This window comes from Acipenser ruthenus, chromosome 19, assembly GCF_902713425.1.
Source record: "Acipenser ruthenus chromosome 19, fAciRut3.2 maternal haplotype, whole genome shotgun sequence".
Classification (NCBI taxonomy): domain Eukaryota; kingdom Metazoa; phylum Chordata; class Actinopteri; order Acipenseriformes; family Acipenseridae; genus Acipenser; species Acipenser ruthenus.
The window spans coordinates 12797443-12825139 of NC_081207.1; the positions used below are offsets into that span (position 1 = coordinate 12797443).

A 27697-nucleotide genomic window follows, 5' to 3' on the forward strand; every position below is an offset into this window, starting at 1 on the left:
TTTTCCTTTTTTTTTTTTTTTTTTTTTGTAAGACATGATATGCGATACTACACTAGTATCTGTTTGCTTACTTTCAAATACTCTTGCACTTCTTTGGTCATTTCACCTGGAAAGTGGAATTGTCGCCACCCCTTCAAAACCTTGTTTCCAACCAGCTGCTCCCTCTATTGACTGACATTCGTGGCAGCCAGTTATGTGCTTTGTCCCCAAAGTCACTGTGAGGTGAAATGACCTAGGAAGTATTGCAGTAACAGTCTTCCTGAATGAAAAGAAAGCAAACCAGAACTTTCTTTTACTTGGTGTACTAACATGTTTTAAAAATATTTGGAAGCTGGTGCCTATAAGTGCATGTTTAGGGCAGGCAATATTTCTGGAATTTCAGATTTACCCACTCCTTCCTTTATCGCTACCTCTTGACTCTTTCCTACCCCCCCACCCTCTTTCTGTACTTTGCTTCCCTTTTTCCCTCACCTTGTCTCCACTGTTTTCTGTCCCCAGACGGTGGAGCATGGATTCCCTCACCAGCCCAGTGCTCTCGGATACAGCCCCAGCCTTCGACTCATGGCCATCGGGACTCGTTCAGGAGCTCTCAAACTGTATCCTTCACTCCTGTGTGTGTGTGTGTGTGTGTGTGTATATGTGTGTGTCATGATCTGTGTGCTAGGAATGGTCCTTCAGGAAAGTTACCACACAAGTAAGCATGACAATTTAAAGTTGCTCCCCGTTCTCTGTGTGTTTTCCCCTCCATTGAATCGCTCCCAGAGAGTCCCAGAGTCCAAAACAGGCCAGAGATAGTGTTGTACAAATATGAGATGTTTCATAGATAGTTTTTTTTTTTTTGTGACTTTGGTTCTGCCTGTGCCAACACATGCAAGTCTTTGTATCTGAGATTTGAGTGTCAGTCTGTGTATTCTAGTGCATGTGCATGGTAATTGTATTCAGATAAATGAGATAAACAGTGAGGCATTTTGTGTTTGTATTTTTTCCTCTCTCTTGCTCTCCACTCCCCTGGCTGCTTGCTGACTGACTCAGCAAGGTCATTGTCTTCTCAGCCAGACACATGGTCGCTCTCCCATTATTAATTAACCAGAGATATATCGCCGCCTTTCCACAGACACACTGTGGATGAGGCAGGCGGTGGGGGTTGCTGTCCCCATGCTTATTTGTTGAGGAGTTGCAAGGTGTGCCTCCCACCTTTCCCCCATGGAATTGTACAAGCAGCAAAATTCCTACCCCCATGGCCTGCCTGCAGTTAGCTGCCTAGTGGAACTGCTATGTGATCATCAACTATTAGCCATTAGTAAATAAACCTGTATATAAAAAGAAAGCTGTGGCATGCAGTTTGCGATGAAAGGCTGTTTTCTCCTGAAAGCTTTTGTTTAAACAAAGATTGTTCTACAGTAACCTTGGCAGCATTCATCTAATTTATAGAAATGTTTGGACAGAACAGAGATGCCACAAAAGACAGAATATAGGCAGCAGTGTGGAGTAGTGTTTAGGGCTCTGGACTCTTGACCGGAGGGTCGTGGGTTCAATCCCCGGTGGGGACACTGCTTTTGTACCCTTGAGCAAGGTACTTCACCTAGATTGCTCCAGTAAAAACTCCAACTGTATAAATGGGTAATTGTATGTAAAAATAACATGATATCTTGTAACAATTGTAAGTCACCCTGGATAAGGGCGTCAGCTAAGAAATAAAATAATCAAATAATATAATTTAAGACTTGCTTAAAGTATTGATATAGAAAAGAATGACACCGAGAAAATGTGGGTAATCGCACACTAATCTTTAGTAACTTTTCCCTGTGATGTACTGTGTGTTTTTCCTGTGATAATCCATGCTTTTGTATGATGCAGTGAAAAGTGATGTTTCTTTAACTTGTGCATGTGTAAGCTACGGGGCTCCAGGTGTGGAGTTCATGGGTCTGCATGAAGAGAATGCTGCGCTTACACAAATACACTTCTTACCACGGCAGGTAAGCCCTCACCCTCCTGGATTATAGATACAATCTAACATTGTATACCAGCAGTTTAAACGTATGTAACATGTCTATGTGGGACAATACAATGTTTTGCTGTTATTTGTAACAATGTAGTGGAATCAGAAACATCAGCACTACCTTGTGTAATTTAATAATCAAAGGATTAATTTAAATATCCCTCCCAGCCTTTATGACAGCCTGACATTGTTGGAAAGATGTAGCCATTCTTTCCAGGTAACTTTCTGCAACATTGAACGTTCCTGTTGCTATTTAAAGTACTTAATTTTTTTATTTGATTTAATATTTTACTTTTGCCATTTGTTTAATTGAAAAGCCATCTTAAAAACAAATTCATACTTAATATTTTTCTTCAAAAGAAAAAAAAAACAGCATATGGAATAGTTCGAACATTGCCAAAACATGTACTATTCTTTTGTATTTGCTACTGTTAATATCTAAGAAAATATGTCCTTAGACCCAATTATCAGGGAAGCTGAGTCACCCACTTTCTGTTTTCGAACCACCCACAAAGATGTACTGTAGTTTAACATAATTCACAGCTGTGTAGAGAGGTAAAGGAGGCTGTGTGGTCCAGTGGTTAAAGAAACAGGCTTGTAACCAGAAGGTCCCCGGTTCAAATCCCACCTCAGCCATTGTGTGACCCTGAGCAAGTCACTTAACCTCCTTGTGCTCCATCTTTCGGGTGAGACGTAGTTGTAAGTGACTCTGCAGCTGATGCATAGTTCACACACCCTAGTCTCTGTAAGTCGCCTTGGATAAAGGCGTCTGCTAAATAAACAAATAATAATAATAATAAAGAACCTGCCACTCAGAGGTAAAGGTTGTGTATCAATCTCAATAATTTTGGTGCCAGCTGTCTCTCTGTAAGTGATCCGAGACACCTGGTGGCTATGCCTGGATACGTTTGGGAGGCAGTGGATACAGGGGGATAAAGAGCTCCCCCTGGGGCCCAAATACCTGCTCAGACTTCCAAAGAAACTGTAGTCAGGAGCAGACAGGAAATTCTGCCCTTTTGAAAGCCCTCTTCCACATGGCACACGAACTCCTGTCCTACCGAGTTGAGAGCATCTCCTCAGCACTCTGGTGTATATACAGCTATGGGCAAACATTTTGCATCACCCTATAGAATGAACTCATTTTGCTTCGTAAAGTCGAATGAAGCCTGCTGAATAGTGTTATGTTAGCATATTTAATTACATACCGCTTTGTAGTTTTCCATATAGTTCATGGAAAACTGACAAATGGAAAAATGTGACATTTTGAAATATAACATGAAACACTGTACTACTATTATGGCTTCTGGTAGACTTTTGCAATACCCTTTTGTAGTTTCTTTGATTACTTGAGGTTAAATAAAATGTGAAATCACAATAGCAACAAAACATACAATGAAGTGAGTGAGTGAGTGTGTCTTTTTCTACTCTGCTTTCCCAGAGCAAGCTGGTGACGCTGCTGGATGATAACAGCCTGCACTTGTGGGCGCTTCGCAGTCATCAGGGGGTGTCTGAACTGCTGGAGGAGGGGCGTTTCACACTGCCTGCAGTGCCAGGGTAGGCACTCTATACACAGCACACAGACACATAGTTACTGATGGTTCAGCACATGTACACCGACTCGTTTGCACACAAGGTTAACACGTAATATTTATGCAAAACATAATTTAATAAAGAGAAATCTATACCTGGATTTCATCAACCACCCCAGGGATAACCACAGATAGATGGTTGAAACAAGTGATTTCATCCGTGCTATAAAAAGCAGCTATGGCTTATCCTGCAGGGGGAATGGGGATCCTTTCACATTTAATATCTATCCCACAAGTACAATGATATCTCAACTATGATATGTTTATTGGAGAACTACTAGTTAATTTTGCCCCCAAATAATTTCTGCAGTGGTACATTATTTTACGTCTGCCCCACTAAGTGTAGTTGGAGTGCAGTCAACCTCTGTTTTATATGTAACTTTTTGCTATGTGGCCCTCAGGGCCCCACCCAGTGTTACACGTGTGACGTCAATACTGGCCCACTCCTCTGGGAAGCTGCTGTATCTGGGCACGGAGGGCGGACATGTTTTCGTTGTGGAGGTGCCTGTCTTCAGGGAGCTGGAGGAACGCAACATCAGTGTTGAGACTGTTCAGCAGAGGTGAGCTTGTGTTAAATGGGTGGTAAGACTTCAGTTGTCTGCACTCTGATTATATGCACGTTCCTTGCCATTTTGTAAATCATTTTATCTGTGTTGCATATTTACATTTAAAATAATTGTTTTGGGGGTCATATCAAAGGGGTCTTTTTAACAGAGCTGTTCTTTGTTGTTTTACACTTTATAAAACTTGGTTAGTTTTTACACTATAAAATTGTTCAGTAGGTGTAAGTAAAGTGACCTCAACATATATGGAGAATAGTTATCGTGAGAGCAATGTATTTGCCACTGGCCACGCCCTTGTGCGTAGTTTGTTTATGTGTTACGTATTGTGTGTAAATGTTGGTGTATAGAGATGGCTCTACGAGATATAAATGGGTGTGTGCAGCACGAGTTATTTAAGATGTAATTGTATTTAAGCACAAGGTTGCACGTAATTAATTCACGTGCTGGGATTCAAGTGAATAATTAATTAGTAATTGAATCCCAGCACAACAGTATATATAGATGCACATTTCACTCACTCTGGGTTGGGTGTTCGGTGAGTGGAGAACGGGATTGGAGACGGAGGTAATTGTGAATTATAAAAAGAATAGTTAAAGTATCTGCTCACCGTGTTTGTCTGTCTAGTCCGTTTTTGTTTGTCTATTTATTTTGGCCTCAAGTGCCGTGCCCTGTGTTTTCTGTTTGTTCAACCTTTTTATTTATTTGTTATTAAACGCTGAGTGCAGCCATTGCACTCAGTTTCACTCATCACCACTGTCTGTCTGTGTTTCTTCCGGGTCTGAGGTGTCACCACTCAGCCAGCCTTGTGACAGCCACCCAGATAATATTCTAGAGTTTCTGGTTCCAAACAGAACATGTAGCTTATCCCTTCAGAGCAACACAGTTGTACTGTATTTTACACTCACTTCCACTGTCTTGAACCCATGTCTCAGGGTCCCTGAGGAGTATGTGGGTCGTCGGAATCTGGAATCTGTGGAGGCCTTGACAGAGAATCCCCAAAACCCTGACCACATCCTGATTGGTTACAGCCGGGGTCTTATGGTGCTATGGGACCTGGAAGGAAGCCAAGCCACGCATCACTTTCTTGGGAACCAGGTAACTGTCTGTAGTGTGTTGCAGGGATTTTAATTAGATAATGCCAGACACAGGGGGATTAACGTATCACACATTAGACCAAAAGGTTGTCTTTGACATTGGTTTTTAGGTTGAAATGACGACACATATTTGCATTAATGATTCAGCATTATATGTCAAAAAGTTTGCTCGGCTCATAAAACAATTACTTGAGAGGATGAACACACTAGGAACAGTCTGAATTAGAAGTGGAAAGAGTTTGAAGCTGATGCACAAAGATGTGTGGGTTTGCATGGGATTGGATTTGTTACAAGCACATCTGTGTGATACCAGTAATCACGGCTCTACCTCCCTCCTCCCAACCCCTTTCTGTTACAGCAGCTGGAAAGTGTGTGGTGGAAACGAAATGGACGCGAGATCATCAGCGCCCACAATGACGGCAGCTACTGTCAGTGGCCAGTGTCCAGTGCTGACCGCCAACCCGAGCCTGACAAACACGAAATGCCTTATGGTGAGGCCCAGAGCAGAGACCTATCCTAGTCTGGGGGGCTGTTCCGTTTCAAGGGAGAGGGGCAGGCTTGACAAGAGTGTGGCCTGAAAACTGGGAGGCAGTGTGGTCAAATAGTTACAACTGTAGTGGTTAGAGCTGTGGGACTCGGAGGCAGCGTCACGAAGAGGATAAGGGCTGTAGAAACAATTCATTTAAATCGGTTTTGGAAAACAATGGCCAGTTCTATAAAAATAAAAGCAGAAAGTACCCTACAGCTATTAATAATTTGCCACTATACATGATCTATAAGTAGAACAGATTGCTGCAATGGTCTTGATTAGTTCAGTAAAAAAGCAACCAGCGTGTTTTGGAAAAGCAAATGCTATTTTTCAAATGCTTGACTATCATTAAACACAAAAAATGTAATTGTATTAAACAATTGAAACAGGTATTACTACATAGGGGTGGTTTAGTGTACTCAAATAATTATAATTACTCTAGCACAAATTTATTACTTGAGGACTTGAAAAAATTTAAATGATATCTCTTCATGAATGTAAGATCAATATATTGCAGCGACCCGGTCAGTTTAGCAGACTTGTGTTTCATCTGGTTCTGTGCATTCATGTTACCTGTATTGTTCCGGGGTGGGACCATACCACTAGTTTCGGTAGTGTGGGTGTGTGTGTTTGTGTGTGAGCCGCTGTTAGGTGCAGACCATATCATCTAGACGCCCTTGCTCTTCCCCCACCCCCCCATTAGAGTAGTGGTCCGCTCTCTTCACCGTGTGATATATCCTTCCGATATATTCCCAGTTGCATTTGCGGAACAAAACGAAGGATTTTTGTCTCCAGGTACAACGAAAAATAAGCAACTAGGCTCTCACTGAGTTTACATCTTAACAAATCCACAATCGTAGCAATCTGTCTCGTAGTCGGTCTACAAACAAAGAAAGCCTTGAATTAAAAAAAAACAAACAAACAAAAAAAAACTTTTGCTAGGAGGAGGGGGTGTGTCTTGTTTGCTGAATTTACAAAAAAAAAAATAGAATATCTTACGTTATATTAAAGACATGTATTGTAATGCATGGGTCACATTGACCCATGTGGCGGTTCTAGGCAGAACTGTTTAACTTTTGCGAGTCTGGCTATCAAACGCTGTCTGGATATTTAATTAATATATTTAGGAAAAGTCAAACGGACATACACATACGATTTACAACAGAAGAGTAATTAACATTTTAAATGCAAAATGCGCCAAATTGACCCTCATGGCAGTTCTAGTGTTAACGTATACCACCTTAACACTAGCCACGGAAGTCATTTTGACGTGTTGAGGTTTTCAAATTTAAATTACTCTGCATGTCTGAAAGTTAAGTGGTTGTCCGTTTTATGACAACCACGGCCTTTGAAAGGCAGGATCACGAAACTAAGGAAGTTTATAAGCCCGCCCACCTAGCAACAAAGGCGTAAATTTGATTGACTTTAATACATGTTTTTATTTTGAATATAACCTACAATATTCTTTCACACAATTCCTGTTATCTCTACTGAACCTGGCAGCCGTCAATTCCTTCGTTTTGTACCAAGAATGCACCGGGGAAAATATCAGTAGGAGAGATTTCATCTTGAAGCTAGCCACAGAGCTTCAGCAGAAACATTTCAGAAAAATGCAAAGCAGCAGGCTGCAGCAGCTCAACCTGGATTCTGTGCTGCACCGAATGACACACACAAGAGCTAACACATGTTTACTTTCATTTTAAATTAAAAATTACTTTAATTTTTACAGTTTATACCTGTTTACACACTAGTTTCTTTTAAAATGTTTATTATATTTTTTTAAGTAGTGCTTTTATATGTGGTAAGTCAGAAAATAAACCTTTTTGTGTTTAATTTTTCATTTAAAGTTTGGTATGATGTGCATCAATAAAACTTTTGTGTTGTATCGGATAGTTGTCTTTCATTTTAATATTGATGTTGTTTAAAATGTACCATCTTAATGACTGCCTTTTGGCATGTATGTTTCTGTTTGCAGGCCTGTGCAAACATATAACTGATATAAAGAAGGATGCTGTCACTGTGCCATTGTGTCCCATCATTCCAGTGCTTCACTTTAGTGCCCCATATATATTTGCCCCACTGCTGCTGTTTTCTTTGCCCATATGGTTTAAAAGCTCTCTCTTTTGCCCTTACAGGTTCCTTTCCATGTAAAGCAATTTCCAAGATCCTAATGCTGACGAAAAAGGAGAGGTAAGCTTTCCTACCTTGGCTCCTCCTTGATTTTTAATTGCTGGAAAATAAACTGGGTTTCATGCATGCGTCTGATTTGAAATGTATACATGGCTTCATACCCTGGTAGTGTTGCTCCTACATTCCGTGACACAAACTTGTGCATACAGCTTTCCCATGTCCCATGCTCCTGATGATGGCTGTATCTCTTCCTTGTTGCCTGTTTTCCAGCTCTCCCTTCGTGATCTTCAGTGGAGGAATGCCACGGGCCAGCTATGGAGACCGACACTGCATATCTGTCATTCACAGCAAGAAGCATGTGGCCTTCGATTTCACTTCACGCATCATTGACTTCATTGTCATTAATGAAGGAGGGGAGGAGTCAGGTAGGACTGGCACAAAACCCCCACAGTCTAGGTAAAGGGGAGTGCAGTGCATATTAATGAAGGAGGGGAGGAGTCACGTAGGACTGGCGCAAAACCCCCACAGTCTAAGGAAGGGGGAGTGCAGTGCATGTTGCCATTAGATAGCGATTAAAAGCTTGCATTACTACCTTCTGCCCCCCAGGAGATCTTAAGAAAAAATACCAAGACAATCACTACGTTTGTTTTTTCTAAGAAACAGCTCTGTATATACTTTCATAAAAACTGGTTCAAAGGTAATATTATATCCTGAAGTCTTCCAACACTTGTTAATCTTTAATCTCTGTTTGTATTTATTTTTCAGAGTACAATTAAACTATTTAACTAACTATCCTAAGGTAGTCTTTCTGCCAGCCTTGCAGTTGAAGTTGGTTTGAAGTCTTCAGTAGTGTTGCATTCCAGATGCAAGACCAACCTCATTTTTTGTTAGTGCAGATTTCGTGCAGATCTATAGAAGGGTGTGTGTGAAAGAATACAAACTAGTTCAGGTTCAGAGTTCTGCGTTGCTCACACTAACTCTCTCTCCAGAGTATGATGACCCCAGCGCCCTGGTGGTTCTTGCAGAGGAGGAGCTGGTGGTGGTGGATCTGAAGTCTGAGGGCTGGCTGATGATCCAGACCCCCTACCTGGCCCCCCTGCATTGCTCAGCCATCACCTGCTCCCACCACGTCTCCAACATCCCCCTGAAGCTGTGGGAGCGAATTGTGGCTGCCGGGGAGACGCAGAACACCCACTACTCACACATGGTATGCCTAAATCGTCATTTAGTCTGCACTCTTATTGTTCAATTGTTCAACAGAACAATCACATGCCTTCCAACTTCGTTGTATTTTATAAAGTTGCTGGTAATCTCTCTCTGTTTCCACAGCCTTGGCCAGTGAATGGAGGACAGAATAAAGCGCCAGACCCTCCCCAGAGAGACCTGCTCCTCACAGGGTAAGTCTGATATATGCAGTGTCCTGATTTTATTTTTCAATACTGCTTTTTTAAGACTATTTGAGATTTGTGTTTTTATATTTTATTGTCTACTGCAGACACGAGGATGGGACAGTGCGTTTCTGGGATGCCTCAGGTGTCTGTCTGTACCCTCTCTACAAACTGGGCACTGCAGGGGTGTTCCACACAGATGCAGACCCCAGTGACAACATGAACCATGCAGGGGAGGCGGAGTGGCCCCCTTTCTGTAAGGTATGCCTCATTCACAGAGACAAAAAATATGCGAACTGCATGTCGGTGATAGTGCAGTATGTTGTGTTTAGATACACTATACACTGTTGTGTTTATATACACTACCTGCTTCCGAGACAAACTCTAGCACTTCCCTGATAAATCAGTAACCTGAAACAAACCAAGATTTAACTCGGGTTTGTTCACAGTGTGTTGATGCTGGCTTATCTCTCTGTCCTTAGGTGGGCTGCTTCGACCCTTACAGTGACGACCCCCGGCTGGGCATTCAGAAGATCCACCTGTGTAAATACAGTGGCTACCTGGCTGTGGCCGGCACTGCAGGGCAGGTGAAGTAACTCGGCACAAAAAAAAGAGAAAGTTAGGTCTGTGTAGTAAAACCAGAATCTGAGTTCAAGAGAAAGGCTGGCAACACTTTTACTATATGATCCTACTAGATTGACCGCAATACCACATATGACCTGTTGTGGTGGTCCTAGAATCTTGTTGCATGTTTTTGGGTGCCAGGTTGCATTCTTCTGTGGAGAGTAGCTTTCCATAGAGGCAGTGTGAAATGAGCAAAATGAGCAAGGGACTACAGGGTTCATATCAAACTGATTTCAAGGGCTTAAATGCTTGAAAAACCATGTCTCTGTTATGAAAGTTTTGAAAAAGTCTGGAATTTTCGTAGTATCATGGGAGAATGAAAGTAATTTCGCAATCATCTTTTATTATTAATAATAATTTATCTCGAAAGCGGGTCAACAGCTCTAGCAGCAACTGTCTAAGCAATTTACTAGTAGCAACTATATTGCTTGCAACCAAATCCTGCGAGGATTGCCCGGTTTAACATTTGCAAACATGTCTAAGTTAGCTCCAGGAGCAATGCTATCACTTGCAGTTGAAGTAATAGAAGTCTGCTTTTTGCAACAGTGAAGAAAAGCGCATACAGTTTCATGCTATCTGACAAAGTTGTACATGTTCACTGTATCAGCTGCATTCCTTCTGCCTCTAGGCAGGGGTTCTCAAACCCACGGCCCGGTATCATTTTCAGTCAGTTCAAAAAAACAGACTGAAATGCACCTACTGTGGCCCTGTGTCATGTTTCAGGGCCGCAAATGTGTCCCTTTTAAAAATCATGTTTGAGAGTCACTGCTAAGGTATTGCCCCTTCTCAGAGAATGTACTTCACTGCAGCTATCCACCCCACTAACTTCCTTGTCGGATCAGTGGCTGAATTTCATCCTATTTACTGTGTTATGCAACAGTTTTGATCCCATGTATGTTATTAGAAAATGTTTGCCCAGTGTGCAAACTTTACCATGCTCCAGATCCTACCGTCACCTTCAGTGGCAGTTCACAGGGGTCCTGTTTGACCTACTGTCTGTGCTGCAGGTGCTGGTGATGGAGCTGAATGACGAGGATGCGGATCAGGTTGTGGACAGCTCTCTAGTAGACCTGCTCCAGGACCAGGAGGGGTTCCGGTGGAAGGGCCACACACAGCTGATCGTGAGGGAGGAGGCAGTCCACTTCCCCCATGGCTTCCAGCCCTTCGCCCTGGTGCAGTGTCAACCGCCTGCTGTGGTCACCTCCCTCATCCTGCACTCTGAGTGGAAGCTGGTGGCCTTTGGGACCAGCCATGGCTTCGGCCTCTACGACTACCAGCAGAAGAAAAACGTCCTTGTCAGGTCCGAGGCAATGGCTTCATGTATTTAGCAATAATCTTGGAGTACCCCACTTTTTTACACAGAGAATTGTGGAACCAACTTCTCAGTAATGTTGTTGCAGCAGACACCCTGGGATCCTTCAAGAAGCTGTTTGATGAGATTCAGGGGTCAGTAAGCTACTAAGAACCAAACGAGCAAGACGGGCCAAATGGTCCTCTCGTTTGTAACCTTCCTCATGTTCTTAATCTAACGTGGTAATCGAGGTCTGTGAAACCAGATGTTAAAATAGTTCCTTTTAAAGAGGCTGAAGCTAGGTAAATAAAAGGTATGATTCATTTCTAGTGTCAGTAGTTTTATTCCAATTAACAAGAAGGAAAATATTTTTATTTATGTACCACAAAATTGTGTTTGACCAGAGAAGAAAAGGTTGACAAAGCAAAGATGTTACAAGTCCCTGTTTTCTGCCTGGTTGTATACTAGTTCCCCTCAGCTTCCTGCTGGCTGAGTTAAGCTGCAGTCTACCTGACGTCATCCGCAATTTGTGACATTTCAGGAGGGTTTTCGCAGCTTTTCCTTGCCAGATAAACCCATTGTTTCCTCTTCCTTATAAAGTGGAATGTGACACTGGACCGGGATTGATGCAGCCGACGGAAGCTCTCTAAAGCTGGTGTATAACACTGGGCTGCCAGTAGATTGTGTGGGCACATGTTACAGTGCTGGCAAAACCAACCTTCTGAGGATGTAGACCATGTCCCTGTCATTTTTCTACATATATTTCATACATAAGTTATTTTAAAACTTTCAGTGCAGAAGTTTAGCCTCAGACTTAATTATTGTGGTAGTCCATGCCCCTTGAAGAATTTACACTATATTGGAGTTGATGCAAAAATCCTCATAAACAACCATTTGTCTGTGTTCCTGTATGCTAACCTGGATAGTAACAGTTTGTGTGTGAGGCTCCTGGAAATGTTACTTGCAAGGTGTGTGTGTTCGCTCATATCGACTGTGCTGGAAGGTGTAACGCTGTCTTCTCTGTATCCAGGTGTACTCTAAACCCCAGTGACCAGCTCGCCCTGGAGGGCCCCCTGTCCCGGGTGAAGTCAATCAAGAAGTCACTCCGCCAGTCCTTCCGCAGAATCCGTCGCAGCCGCGTGTCGGGGAGGAAGCGGCCTGTAGGGAACGCTGCCAAGGTGAGGAGGCGTTAGGAATATGGAAAGGACTGGGGGCTGCCAAGTTATTTTTTCTTCACTTGATTAGTCTCTGTCCCTCTCTTCTTCACTTGATTAGTCTCTCTTTCTCTGCGTCAGGTGCAGGAGATCAATGCACAGATGGAGAGGGAGGCTCTCCAGGAGATGGAGCTGGCCCCAGTCCAGAGGAAGATCGAGGCGAGGTCCTCTGATGACTCCTTTACCGGGCTCGTCCGAACGCTCTACTTCGCTGACTCCTTCATCCGTGACTGTGAGTGGATGTGCAGGAGATCTCTACCAATCCTATTTATAAAATCTGATCTAACATCTGTATCAAACACCAATACATTGTTTAAAATAGCAATAGATCTTTTTGTATGTGTATAAAAATAAACCATACCAATGAAATAACTTTTCTATATCCAGTAACATTAACTGTATGTCTCAAAACTTCATACAAGGAACAATCAATGCCTGTTTCAATTGAAGGTATATCATTCATTGGTAATCAAATGTTGTGAGTTTTTATAAGGACAATAATACATTTTTTATAATTGCCTGATTACCTGTCTGAAGCATTTCGGCAGTAAGCATTAGTTTTAGATAAGATGCATTGATTAGTGTCATCACTCCGCATGAACAGCTGATCTCCACAGAAAACAATGGGAGAGTAGTGTCTGGTTGTTGAATAATATCAAACACTACAGCATTCAGATTTCCTTTTTTAACAATGGTATACCTAAACTTGAGGCGATTTGTAAATTGTGTTATACTAAAATGTCTATGGTTGTAAATGATTTTTAGGTTTTAACTATTTTTGTTTGTGCTTGTAACTTAAGCCGTACCTCCTTAAAATACCTCAAGGGATTTTAATGTGGCTAAAATAAATGACATTGAAATGGTTTCCCTGTAGGCTCACATAGCACGCCCTCCCTCTGGGCCGGCACCAATGGTGGTTCTGTGTATGCCTACTCACTACGAGTGCCGCCCGTTGAGAGGAGAATGGAGGAGCAAATCACAGCAGAACCTGGTGAGTGAGAAACTGGGCGGCTTTGTTACTGGCTGTTACCAGACCAATATATATTTGAATGATCTGAAATGTGTATTCCTGCCATTTCAACTTTAAAATGTTCAAGTCTAGTGCACACTTAGTTAACCAACAGAAGACTTTGTTAAAATACAAGTACTTGTGGCACAAAATCAGAATTCCAAAAATGATTATATTGAATAAATTAAATGTGGATTTATATCTGTTTGGCAAAATTACTCCACTCAGCCTAGGCTTTCTATTTTTCATCGCTTTAATAGATCATTTACCCTTTCTAGGTGAAATATCATAAGACCTGTTAACTGTGCAGCAATTTGCAGAACATTTGGTACATTTAATGCACTATTAGGTTTTATGATGTTTCAGTGAAGTAGCCGAGTATCCTTTACCTCCCACCCTCCCCACTCAGCTAAGGAGATCCAGTTGATGCACCGTGCCCCTGTGGTGGGGATTTTGATTCTGGATGGCCGGGGAGCACCCCTCCCTGAACCTCTTGAAGTGGCCCACGACCTTTCCCGGAGCCCTGACATGCATGGCTCACACCACCTTCTGGTCATCTCGGAGGAGCAGTTTAAGGTGAGCGGGTTGACAGTTGGGGACAGTGTTGGAGATCAGAGCCAAAGAACTGGGGGAGAATGTGTTCTAGTGGTTAGAACTGAGGGACTGGCAGCAGTGTGGTCTTGTAGTGGTTACTGAGAGACAAGGTACAGAAGCCTATGGATTTGTCATTCAGGTTCTTAATGTCTTTTAAATGATTTGCTGCTAGATGTGCTGAGGATATTAAAAGATTAACCAAAATGCACAGCAAAAACCGCTACTACCATCATAATTGTTTATGATTAGTATCATTTAACTGCTCTCCACCTCCCTCAAGATGTTCACGTTGCCAAAAGTGAGTGCCAAGATGAAGCTGAAACTGACTGCGATGGAGGGCTCACGTGTGCGCAAAGTGTCAGTGGTGAGTTTCAACAGCAAAATGGAGGACTACAGTGAGAATGGGCTGGCGGTGCTGACCAACCAGGGGGACCTGCATGCCATCTCACTGCCCAGTATTAAGATCCAGGTCTGCTACAGCTGTATCCGCAAAGAGGATGTGAGCGGCATCGCCTCCTGTGTCTTCACCAAGAATGGACAAGGTGAGATGAGGGTCCGTGCAGTCCACGTGTGCACTGGGTAAATACAGCAACCTATAATCACTGGGAGTTTGTTTTGAGTCCAGCTATGTACACCTGTGAATTGAGTTTGGTGGTCCTAACTTAGTCCTCATTGGAACTGGGCACTACTGCATGCAGTCTTGGAGATCAAAATCTAGAAGGACATGGAAACTGAACCCTTATAGGAAGATCTGAAATTGGGCTTCTATCATTCTTGCAGGGTAATGTGAGGAAGCTCCAATTGTCACTGCTCTGTGCCACTGCTCCTTTTTATTCATACTCCAGTTGCGTTTCCAATTATTATTATTATTTATTTCTTAGCAGACGCCCTTATCCAGGGCGACTTACAATCGTAAGCAAATACATTTCAAGTATCACAGTACAAGTAATAATAAAAATGAAGATCAAGATAAATACAATGACTTTGGTTCAAGCAAGTACAAGTGTGACAAAATACAATTCAATAATACAGCAGATAAGTGTCAGTGATAGTTACATCAGGATATGATTAAATACAAAATACTACAGATTAAACACTTGGCAGATTACAGTACTCTGAAGTACAGGATTAAATGCAGTAAAATAGGGGGCAGATAAGAGCAAGTAAAGCACATTTAAAGAAGGGTGAGAAGTGTCCCAGGGGAAAAACAGAGGAGTTCTACAGGTGCTGTCTGAAGAGGTGAGTCTTAAGGAGGCGCCGGAATGTGGTCAGGGACTGGGCAATCCTGACATCTGTAGGAAGGTCATTCCACCACTGCGGAGCGAGGGTGGAGAAGGAGCGGGCTCTGGAGGCAGGGGAGCGTAGAGGAGGTAGAGCCAGTCTTCTAGTGCAGACGGAGCGGAGAGGTCGAGTGGGGGTGTAGGGAGAGATGAGGGTCTGGAGGTAGCTGGGTGCAGTCTGATCAAGGCATCTGTAGGCTAGTACAAGAGTCTTGAACTGGATGCGAGCGGTGATCGGGAGCCAGTGGAGTGAGCGGAGTAGTGGAGATGCGTGGAGCAGCGAGGCAGAGAGAACACCAGGCGGGCAGCGGAGTTCTGGATGAGATGGAGCGGACGGGTGGCGGACGCAGGGAGGCCAGCCAGGAGGGAGTTGCAGTAGTCTAGGCGGGAGAGTACCAAGGCCTGGACCAGGAGCTGGGTGGCATAGTTGGTGAGGAAGGGTCGGATTCTTCGGATATTGCTCAGGAAGAATCGGCAAGTGCGTGCCAGAGTGGAGATGTGCTGGGAATAAGAGAGGCAGGGGTCCAGGGTGACTCCGAGGTTCTTAGCGGAGGAAGAGGGAGAGAGTGTGATAGATTCCAGAGGAACAGAGATAGATAGATCAGAGGCGGGGGAGGAGGAGGAGGGAAAGAAAAGGAGGTCAGATTTAGAGAGGTTGAGTTTGAGGTGATGCGAGTGCATCCAGGAGGAAATAGGAGACAGACAGGTAGAGATACGGGAGGGGATGGTGGAGTCAGAGGTGGGGAAGGAGAGGAAAATCTGAGCATCATCAGCATAGAAATGGTATGAGAAACCATAGGATGCGATGAGGGGGCCCAGGGAGCGGGTGTAGAGAGAGAACAGGAGAGGACCCAAGACTGACCCTTGGGGGACTCCAGTTAAGAGTGGGTGAGGTGTGGAGGTTGCTCCACGCCAGGTTACCTGGTAAGTGCGGTTGGAGAGGTAGGAGGAGAACCAGGCCAGAGCAGTGCCAGAGATCCCCAGGTCAGCAAGAGATGATAGTAGAATAGAGTGATCAACAGTGCCAAAGGCAGCAGAGAGGTCGAGGAGAATTAGGACAGAGGAGAGAGAGGCAGCTCGGGCACACTTAAGTGAGTTGGTGACAGACAGGAGGGCGGTTTCAGTGGAGTGAGCAGAGCGGAAGCCAGATTGGAGAGGGTAGAGCAGAGAGTGGTTGGACAGGAAAGCAGAGCTGGCGGTGTACAGTCTGCTCGAGGGTTTTGGAGAGGAAGGGTAGGAGGGAGACAGGATGGTAGCTCTGGAGGGAGGTTGGGTCAAGGGTAGGTTTTTTGAGGAGGGGAGTGATAGAGGCTTTTTTGAAGGCAGAGGGAAAGATACCAGAAAGGAGAGAGGTGTTGAGAAGGGAGGATATGAAGGGAAGTAGAGCAGGAGCAGCAGCTTGAAAGAGGTGAGTGGGGAGGGGGTCCAGGGCACACGTGGTGGGTTTGTGACCCTGGATCAGGGAGGAGAGGTCAGAGTCTGAGAGGGGCGAGAAGGTGGAGGGAGGGTGAATTAGTAGGGGATGCAGTGGGTGTAGGGGCTGGAGCAGGAGGGGGTGCGGGGGAGGGAGAGGTGTTAAAGAGTTTGCGGATATCTGAGATTTTAGAAGAGAAGGAGGCAAAGTCATCAGGGGAGAAGGAGGGAGGGGGAGGGTTTAGGAGGGAGGAGAATGTAGAGAATAGTTTACGTGGGTTGTTAGTGGAGCCTCGAATTACAGATTGGTAATAAGTAGATTTAGCAGAGGAGAGAGTAGAGGAGAAGGAGGAGAGGAGAGTGCGGTAAAGGTCTAGGGCTGCAGGGAGTTTGGTTTTCCCATTTCTTTTCAGAAGATCGCAGTGTGATTCTTGCTGAGCAGAGCACAGAGGAGAGCCAGGGTTGGGGAGGGTAGAGGTGAGCAGGTCGGGAGGTGAGGGGACAGAGGGAGTCGAGGGAGGAGGTGAGGGAGGAGAAGAGGGTGGAGGTAGCAGAGTCTACGGGGAGTTGTGAAAAGGCGTCGATAGGAGGGAGGTGAGAGAGAGCAGTGGAGGCAAGGACAGAGGGGGGGAGAGAGACCGGAGGTTATGGCGAGAGGTGACAGTGGGGGTAGGAGGAGCAGGGAGAGAGGGGAGCGATAGAGAAAAAGAGATGAAATAGTGATCAGAGACGTCCAGGGGGGTGACAGAGAGGGTGGAGGGGCAGCAGGCCCTGGAGAAGATGAGGTCCAGTTGACGGCCAGCTTTGTGGGTAGGAGGGAATGGAGAGAGACAGAAGTCGAAGGAGTGAAGGAGAGGGAGGAATCCAGCAGAGTGGCTGGGGTTGGAGAGATGGATGTTGAAGTCACCCAACAGGACAGTCGGGATAGACAGGGAGGGGAGGGAGGAGAGTAGATAGTCGAGTTCATCTAGAAAGTGAGCAAGAGGCCCTGGGGGATGGTACAGTACAATTATCAGGAGTTGACAGGGAGAGGTTAGTTGGACTGCATGAAATTCAAAGGTATTAACAGAGTGAGGAGAGATCGGAGGGGTCAGAAAAGAGTAAGGAGGGAGAGAGGAGAAGACCAGTCCCACCTCCCCGACCAGTGAGACGCGGGGTATGGGACAGCCAGGTTTCAGTGAGAGCAAGGAAATCGAGAGAGAGGTGGGAGGCAAAGGCAGAGATGAAATCAGCTTTGTTAGCAGAAGAGTGACAGTTCCAGAGTGCACCAGTGTGTGTGCAGGAGGGGGGGAGAGGCAGAGGGATGAGATTAGAGGGGTTGGAGGAGCAGCAGCAGAGAGAGGGCAGAGGACGAGGGCGAAAGGACAGAACAGTCTTGCACCTTTCATCAATGAATCAGTTGCAAAGGTTTAATATGGGGTGCCCACTCTCTTGAACATGTTCTCTCCCTTTTTCTTCGCAGGCTTCTACCTGATCTCCCCGTCTGAATTTGAGCGTTTCTCCCTGTCGGCCCGCTGGCTGGTGGAGCCGCGCTGTCTGGTGGAGGCCCCCCGTGCTGCCACCAGGCAAACCCTGAGCAGGGCAGCACCTGACAGGGCCGCTGTCAAGTCAAGGTACCAGCTTCGTTACGGAACAGAGATGCATGTCATTGTCAGGGATGTTCAACCTGTCTCTGTTTTATTGACACTGGTGAGGTGACTAACTCTTCCACTGCCTCTGTTGTCTTCTATGACACTTGGGTAATGTGACCTGCCATATTTCACTGATATGCAGGTATATCTCAATAATGTCTAGCATCCCTCCTGCTGTCTTCATGCTGTCCTTGCCCAACATGTGTTGAGTGTTTGAAAAATAGAAACAGAGCTCTTGCTTGTGGCATCAAGACACCTGCTTTAACTACTCATCTCCTTTAAGTAAATTTTTAGGTGACTATATACAGCTGTTTGCCACAGTCAGGCGTTGGGGTTAATGCACTAGACTCTTAGTGAGGTCACTGTCCATACCTTCTTGTCCCATCTCCTTGCACATTCAATTGACAAGCAGTACAAAGTACAGCATTTACAGAGCCCAAGTGGAGTGAACACAACTGCTGTTGGAAAATGGATTTGGGATGTCCTTTCACCTGATTGTTAATTTCAAAACATAGAAGCCTGTGTCGCCATTGGATGGAAGGCATTTCTGCTCAGATATCCTGGTATTAGGCTATTATTAAGTTGCCGAATTATTGAATAAGGGAAAATTGTAGATGGTTTTTGTTTAATTATTTGGGGGACAACTATCCCCAGTAACACGCTAGTGTTCACGGTAACATATCATTTTTCATGTAATTAAAGATACTGAAATGAAGAGTCTGATTTGATATTTCTGTTCCTCCAATAAGTATAACACATATGAAGTCCCTTGGTATAACAATACAATTATGAATATGGTTCTGTAGAAGGACTGACAGTGTCTTTCCATACAAACAAACAAATAGGGGAATTTTTTTCTCGATTTGTTCCACTAATTAGTTAAAAAAAAAAAAAGTCTTGTATCTGAATGTTACCTTGTGTTCCCTTTTTATTTTGACAGTTTAGGGAACTCTTATTTGGAAAACACACACGGCTTAATTTTTGCATACAAAAAAAGGTGTCCTGTAAAACGGTAAACCCTACATTTATTATTAATCTGTAATTGCTCGGCTGTCTTGATATGATAAGAAGATGTATATAGGAAGTTGTTGTAAAACAAGAGAAAATGAGATTTAAAAGATCTTTTTTCTTTCAGGGTTTCCAGAACTGACAGTGATGTCAGTGAAGATGATGGTAGGTTGCATTTTCATTGCATGGTGCGATTTTTAACCTTGAAATTTGGGATTATCCAAGTGTCTATTTTTAAATTGATCGGATGATTAATCGATCAAAAATAAATGTCAAGTTTAAAACCCCTAATTAATACCCCTATATCTTTTAAATTGCAATTAAACTTGATACCCTGGCACGAGTTCTACAGGACTCACTTTTTGGCTGTTAATGACACCTTCACTGACTCGCCTATTAAAGACTATATCCTGGGATTTATTGAATTCACTGGATTCCCTAGAACTATACTTAACCCTTTCTTTTGATATCATATTGTGTGTGTGTATAATCTGAAACAAAAACGCTAAGTTATCAAAAGTGCCCAGCCATTTAAAGTGGAGAGATCAAAAACACAAACCATTGGGGCAACCTTAGCCCCCATTGGTTTTACAGTTGCCCCAATTGTTTCTACTAACTTGGCATGTGTTTTTCATGCAAGTTCAGTCCACTTTTATTGTGCAACACAAACAATTGGGGTAACCTTGACCCCCACCACTTCCACAGTTGTGCCTATTTCACAACATTTGCAAGTAGTATAGCAGTAAAGTTACAAGTAACGAGACAAACAAGATTTTGTAAATAATGATTATGTATTATCTCGATTTGTATTGAAAGCTTTCATCTGATTTTGCGAACTATCATAATAAGCTTAATCCGTTTGTTTAGTATATTGTAACGTTTTCATGTTTATGAAGTAGTACTCAGGTAGACGGTGTTGAATTCTCAAAATGTTTGTTTTATTTTAAACTACAGAGAATTCCTGTCAGGGTACAGAATTCACAGCACCAAAATAAGTCTACATTTTAGTCTTGGCACTTTCACTGCGTATTCTCTCCGGTCACAGCTCACTCTCGCTCAGTCGCTCCCACAGTCTCTCATTCAAGTTCAGCGCTGGACTGTCTCCAGTCCCCAGGCTCATGCACCACCTTATATAACCTCCTGTCGTTTCCCGCCGCTGTCCGGCTCATCAACCAGTCACATCCGTGCTCTGCAACCCCCAAAAACAGCAACACACATTCTCCCCACTCATTCACTCACTCCCCCTTCCCATGCTAAGTAACGGCGTGACCCGTTCCCCTTACAATACATGTAACATAAAAGACAGACGAGACAAACTGAACAGACAGTAAGTCCAGCAACAAAGCAATTGTCCGGGTCATTACAATATATTTTTTAATTTGAAAGTAAAAATATATGAAAGCATGACGACCTTTATGTACAAAAATCTTCACTAATATACAATTGAACAAGAACTGTTGAGTATTTATTTTCGTGTCATACACTAATGACAGTGTTTATATCTGATAGTGAAAAAGAAAGAAATATCAAGATAGAGAGAAATATAATCACGAGAATTCTCAGCTGGCTGACTTCATCTTTCAAAATACTAGTCGTGTAGCACTAACAGTAACACAACACGCTTACAAACTAAAGGTGATAGGTTCAAATCCCACACATGCCAGATATATTTATATAAAAAAATATTTTTTGCTGGCAAATGTTCCATTTTACTATCCTTGCTGTATAGAGAGTCTGGTAGTTCTCGCGCTTCGCTGATAACTTGGCGCGAGGAACTACCGTTCCTTTTTAAGTCTTAACATTTCCTGTTTCTACCTATAAGCAGTGTTGCATGAATTCAATCTAGTGGCTACATGTGTAAATACCCCTAAAGCAAGCAGACCCTGCTGCCCAATCCCCTTTGCAAACAGTGACTCTTTCTACTGCAGGTCTCCAAAGGTCTCATTTGATGGAACATGCATTACTCAATGATGAAAGTAAGAACTGATCCCTTCTCTTAGTCCTGCGACCCACTATACAGGATGTGTTGGCATTGTGAGGCACCAAGTTATCCTGCATCCCAGTCTGTAGCTTACACTGTCTTCAACAGTTTTCTTACCTCTTCAAAGCACTATTATTAACATCACTGGTCCCTCTTCATCTGTTGAAGATACATTTTATACTTGAGAGATGCAGATATTTCAAAGGCAACACTACAGAAGTATACATTGCTGTGGCTTCCTGCTAGAAAACCCCTTGTGCTGTAGCTCAGTTTCACTCCAATGGTCTCGCAGCAATAATGCCATGTGACCAACCACACAGGAAGTGATAAGATTGCACAAAGAAAAAGTTAGATTTTATATATAATATATATACACACACACACACACACACAGGTTGCACCTGAAAAAATTTTAATCCAGAATTAGATGTATAAAAAACAAAGTAAAAGACCATTGGTAAAATGTGTACATATAATATAGAAGTAATGTATTTTACACCTAATTGTATTTTCATGAACACCTACGTGAATGTAACTGTAAAAGGGATTCACCTGTGTACACTGTTTCATGAAGTACATTCACGTCAAATTTGGGGAGAATTTCTGGATGTATTTTAGAAGCATCGTGATCGTAAAATGTCTGCACTCTTGGTAATTTTAAACTCCGAATGTAAACTGAGAGGGATTAAAAGCAGTCAGAGCACGACGAGTACCTCTGTGCAGCTGCTGTAGGTAATTGTGTGCGTTTTTATTACAGAGGTGTTGTTGGAGATCCAGAGATCGCTGGAAGGAGAGAGGACGTAAGTACCACAGGAAGAAATACTACAAAATGAGTCACCAATATAGTAAAGGGTATAGTTTAATACTAATAAATGTATATAGTTTAATACTAATAAATGTATCACAGTAAACTTTATCAAGGACATTTTAAAATATTCCTTTTACCCTTTTGGCATGATGGCTAGGTCGCTTTATAAAATGTGATGATTTAAGATGTTTGTGCAACTGTGTTTGTACTGGTATGTATTTTGTGACCATACACGTCTTTTTAAGTTCTAATTATTTTTTCTAATAATTTGGTTATGCGTTCATTTTGTCTGTTGCTATGTGTTGTGTTTGCTGTGCAGATAGTGTTGATTACTGTGTGTGAACTCTGTGCACTCTTGACTTTTCAGGAGTATGGTGGAGAAGAACTCGAAAAGGAGAACAGGAGGAGGAAAACTGATAACTAATGGTGGTGAGTTTCTAGAGCACGGCTGGTGGGTTTCCTGCAGACTCCTGGGCAGCATTGTCTATTGCCAAGAACTAACCATATATAGTGTCCAGATCACAAATATCACATTGAGGTATAATTTTATCAGTGAAAGACTAAGAACATGGAAATATAGCTACAGTTGTAGTCAAAAGTTTACATACCCCAATGGAAATTTATAATTTCTAGAAATTTCTCAAAAAGAAATAAATTGCTGCACAAGTTTAGTAAGGATGTGTGACTGTCAACTCGTTAAATAATCAGTAGCTGATCAGTCACGCATCCTCACAAGGTTTTTAAAATACAAAACAATAACAAATAACAATCGGCTTTCGTCATAATATAAATAAATAACAAACAAAGTGGCGGGACACTCCGCCACACGCCTTCAACTCATACCAAAGATTCTCAATCGGATTTAGATCGGATTTTGACTTGGCCATTCCAGAACCTTGATTTTATTCTTCTTTAACCATTGTGAAGTACATTTTGATGTGTGCTTTGGAACGTTGTCATGCTGGAACGTCCAGTTGCGCTTTAAACCAAGTTTTGTAGCAGAGGGTTTTAGATGATTGGCCAATATTTTTTAGTATGCTATAGAATCCATTTTACCATTTTATTGGAACTAAATTGTATGTGCCATTAGAGGAAAAACAGCCCCATAGAAGGATATTACCACCTCCATGCTTGACAGTAGGTATGGTGTTCTTTTCTTTGTACGCCTCACCAGACTTTCTACAAACGTAACGACTATCGGCGTGATCAAAAAGCTTGCTTATTTTTTTTTGGTTTGTTTCATCACTCCACAAAACCTTTGACCAGAACTCATATCGATCATTCAAATGCCGTTTTGCTAACTTTAAGCGATTGTCCGTGTGACGCTTTCCTAAGAATGGTTGAAATGGAAACCCCAGTCCCACTTGCAGCCAATTCACTTTGAATATCTTTGGCAGTCAATCTCAGATTGTTATTAACCTTCCTCACAATTCTTCTACTTGGTGAAAGAACCTTCTTTCTCCCCGACCGAGGGATCATTGTGACAGTACCATGAGTCTTGTACTTCTTGATAATAGAAACAATACTTGAAATTTGGATACTCAAATGCTTGGAAATCTTCTTGTATCCTTCTCCAGCTTTATGACAATAAATAATTTTCTGCCTAAGGTCTTCAGATAGCTCTTTACTTTTTCCCCCAAATTGACTTATTGGTAATGACAGCAATCATCCTATGCCTAACCCTTTTATACTCTCTGAGAATGTTCACCTACAATCCAGCATGTTCTAGAATTAGGTTCTGCATTATCATATTGACATTCCTAGCACTTTGTAGACAATACTAGCATAGCATCAAAGGGTATGAATACATTTGAATTAGCATTTTTGGAATTTTGCAAAACAAAACCAAAAAAATGCTGAAATAAATCATTGTAGACATCTATTTCTTGTATCTTTTTTTTCCTGATCCACAAAAGCAAAACTTTTGCTACAAAAGATTTTTCCTAAAAGTCTTTGTTTTCGAGACATTATAAATTTCCATTGGGGTATATAAAACTTTGACTACAGCTGTACACTATAGTGTGATGTATGTGCACAGTGCAGTTTTACTGTTGGATTCCATTGGTTTATTCATTTAGAGTTACGTACTCATCCTTTCTTTGTTCTGTCTCTGCCAGAATGAACCGAGCCATGACTGGTACTGGTTGTCCTCTCATGTAATGCCATAACACTACTGACAGCCAGCAGGAGGGGGTGCCACTCACATAGATACTGTACAGGGAGGGAGGAGGGACCCAGGGCCAGCCTCAGTGCCTCAACCAACAAACTACTGTATCTCCGCCAGTCTTCCAACCTGAATGTGTTGCTTGTGTCTTCACTCCTGTTGACATACAAGATCCATTTTTGCACAACCACTCTCCAAATGTGATGGGGGGATTTTATTGGTAACCTTGTACTTACTGCCTTCCCAGGCACACAGTTTGTAATCCTAGGAGGTGCTTTCCACTGCTGTGTAGCACATGTATTTTGTATTTGGGGGAATTTTCTATGGGGGTGTTTTAAAATTGTTTCATAATGGAAATGTAATTTAGGAATGTGTGTTTTTAATAAGATAATTTTAGGCAAATGTTTAATATATATATTGTATATCTGTACTTATTATTATTATTATTATTATTATTATTATTATTCATGGTTTTGGGTGGCTGCTATACCTTTTTAGTAATCTGACAAGGACATATTTTGGTACTTCCATTATAAAATGTGGGGTATTTTTAGTGTTTTCTAGATTCTATTTTTTTAGTAAATCAATGAGGGTGGAAACCTTAAAAATGAATCTTAACTTCACACTACATTCTGCAGATGGAATAAATATGTTTTCACAAGATGATTCCCTGTGGGTCTTTTTTTTGTAAAAACACTGTAAATAAACATCATAGGAATTCTCAAGTAGGCATACGTGTAATGCAAAAATTCACAATTTTGTTTTCCATTTTTAAAATTTTACCACCCTCCCCAAACCTTTTCCCATATCATCTTCTATATGCACAGTCTTAGTATTTAAAAACAAACAAACAGGAGAGCATTAGCCAGTCAAAAATTACATAAAAAAGATGTGTCACCCAGTCATCCCAGGGACAGCCCACACCTCCTAATCAGAGGGCAGTACTAGTAAGCAAGACCAGAACATGAGTCAGGTCAGCTGTGGAGTAGTTACATCTGTCACAGCTCCCATCCAACCCACGGTAGAGCTTGTCCAGTCTGTCTTTAGAGAAGTGAGCCAGATGCAATATCTTAAACTGAATTAGACCCAGCCGGGCACAGGAACAGAGTGTACACGAGACTGATCGTCTGTAGCTACCACTCCTAATTCACTCTCCCACCTAGACTTTATCTGTGATGGTATGGGAATTCAGAGATAAAAAGTGGTTGTAAATTTGTGAAATAAGGCCTCTTTTCTCAGAGGATTTCTAGTATGGTGTCCAATGCAGGATTGAGTAGAATGGTTGGGAATGAGGGGATCTGGGGATGCTGCAAATCTGTAGGTACAGAAAGAAATGTGAGTGGGGTACAGTGAATTTAGCTGACAGAGAGTCAAAACTAGCATAAGTGTCATAGTGGTGTAAATCTTTAAAAAAAATTAACCTCTTCCTATGCCAAAATAAAAAGGCTAAATCAAGCACAGATGGATGAAATAAATGGTTAGCAGAAATGGGTCCTAATATAGAAGGGGTTTTGAATTTAAAGTGGATACGGATCTAAGACCAAATTTTGAGGGTTGAGTTTACTATGGGGTTGGAGGTGTAGAGGGATATGGTTAATGGGATAGAGGAGCAAACCAAGGCAGGGAGAGAAGATGCATGGCACGAGTACGCCTCCAATTAACACCCGACTGCATTGGGTGTGTAGAGCCAATAAGTGATTTTATGAATATTGGCAGCCCAATAGTAAAACATAAAATTAGGAGGGCCAACCCACCACCCGGTCTGCCTACTGGCCCGAGGAGGCCTGCCCCTCCAGATAAAGGATGTAATTAGCTGGTCAAGAAAATGAAAAAATGTATTTGTGATAAAAATAGGGACATTTTGGAACAAATAGAGGAATTTAGGTAGAATGTTCATTTTTACTGATAGCACTCTGCCAGCCAACGAGAGGGGTAAACTAGTCCATCTTTGAAAATCAAATTTGGTTTGTGAAATCAAAGGTGTTCTGTTTGAAGAAAAGAGACTGAGTGATCTTGATACCTAAATAAGTGAAGCCTGATTGAGCCAAACGGAAAGGAAGTGTAGCCTGGGAAATTTGCATTGCAGCATCATTAATTGGGAAGCATTCACGTTTATTAAAATGTAATTTGTAACCAGAAAACAAACCAAAATTTTCAAGTATAGCTACTGCTTTGGGAATGCAGGTCACTGGATCAGACAAATAATAAAAGATTGTCTGCATATTAAGAAACCTGGTGCTCTGCCAACACTCCCCTCCCCCCTCCTCCCTCCCCCCCCCCCATACCTGCACAGTACGCAGTGCACACGTGCCCACAGTACTCGGCGCACAGTGTTAATACCTTGCTGTAACACTAGTGAGTGTACACACTACGTTAACACTTGCCAGTGTTCAACGGAGTGCCTCGGTGCTAAAGCACAAAGTCAGGCCCATATTGGGGTCCCATCCCTGTACGGCCTGCAACGTCATCATCCCACAGGGTAACCTCTGCCTGCGGTGCATGGGTACAAAGCTAGTGCAAGAGCACATGGCGCATGCACAGCACACGATGCACGTAGTGCTTAAAAATTCTCGGTGTATTCAAATGACAACTATGTGGCCGAGCGTCGTCCGGGGGGGAGGGAGGGTTAGGTCGGCCAGGTTGTCCTCGGCTCACCGCGCACCAGCGACCCTTGTAGTCTGGCCGGGAGCCTGCGGGCTTGCCTGTAAGCTGCCCAGAGCTGCGTTGTCCTCCGACGCTGTAGCTCTGAGGCGGCTACACTGCGAGTCTGCAGAGTGTAAAGAAGCGGGCGGCTGACGGCACACGCTTCGGAGGACAGCGGGTGTTCATCTTCGCCTCTCCCGAGTCAGCGCAGGGGTGGTAGCGGTGAGCTGAGCCTAAAAATAATTGGGCATTTCAAATTGGGGAGAAAATAATAATAATAAAAAAACTAATTGGCAACGACTAAATTATTAAATAAAAAATAAAAACTGTAACCCCTGTATATGATGGAAGCCATGCAAAGCCTAGGGTGCGCCGGCACCCCTAGTTCCCGCACCCCTGAAAGAAACTGTATATGCTGATGGAGGCAATTGTTTTGTATATCTTATTGTGTCTTTGGAGAAAATACGATCAATCGCTATTTAACTTCAGAATCACACATCAAACAAAAGGCTACTTCAGAGGCTGCTGAACAGAACGTAAAATAATCAGCTTTCAGAAACCAAAAAGTATTCCTGTCTGTAAGTTAAATCAGTACTACAACGATCAAGCACAGCCACCTCAATTCAACCTGCTGCGTACTTTTTCGCAGTTGGAATTTTAGACCCAAATAGCCACGTTTTCTTTGTTTTGACTCGGTACTAATAAAATAAATTATTGGATGAGACAAATAACATGACAACGAACG

The 27697-nt window shown here is 42.8% G+C and overlaps 1 protein-coding gene across 3 annotated transcripts in view; it reads left to right on the forward strand.

Moving 5' to 3' along the window:
* Positions 1-24975, forward strand: part of LOC117424628 (LLGL scribble cell polarity complex component 2-like) — a 57771-nt gene extending 32796 nt beyond the window's left edge. For 2 of the 3 annotated variants that reach the window (XM_058992492.1, XM_034041182.3), the window contains 24 exons: positions 499-596; positions 1895-1976; positions 3438-3553; positions 3990-4148; positions 5084-5246; positions 5604-5736; positions 7910-7964; positions 8175-8329; positions 8894-9111; positions 9234-9301; positions 9400-9553; positions 9775-9879; positions 10924-11216; positions 12238-12385; positions 12503-12653; positions 13296-13412; positions 13840-14006; positions 14305-14566; positions 18180-18330; positions 19484-19521; positions 21285-21332; positions 22095-22137; positions 22513-22574; positions 24263-24975. In XM_058992492.1, coding sequence (XP_058848475.1) covers positions 499-596; positions 1895-1976; positions 3438-3553; positions 3990-4148; positions 5084-5246; positions 5604-5736; positions 7910-7964; positions 8175-8329; positions 8894-9111; positions 9234-9301; positions 9400-9553; positions 9775-9879; positions 10924-11216; positions 12238-12385; positions 12503-12653; positions 13296-13412; positions 13840-14006; positions 14305-14566; positions 18180-18330; positions 19484-19521; positions 21285-21332; positions 22095-22137; positions 22513-22574; positions 24263-24267 — 2991 coding nt within the window. In that variant the 3' untranslated portion in view covers positions 24268-24975. The remainder of the gene's footprint in view (positions 1-498; positions 597-1894; positions 1977-3437; positions 3554-3989; positions 4149-5083; positions 5247-5603; positions 5737-7909; positions 7965-8174; positions 8330-8893; positions 9112-9233; positions 9302-9399; positions 9554-9774; positions 9880-10923; positions 11217-12237; positions 12386-12502; positions 12654-13295; positions 13413-13839; positions 14007-14304; positions 14567-18179; positions 18331-19483; positions 19522-21284; positions 21333-22094; positions 22138-22512; positions 22575-24262) is intronic. The other variant, XM_034041183.3, reaches the window with a different exon arrangement.
* Positions 24976-27697: the final 2722 nt, after the last annotated feature.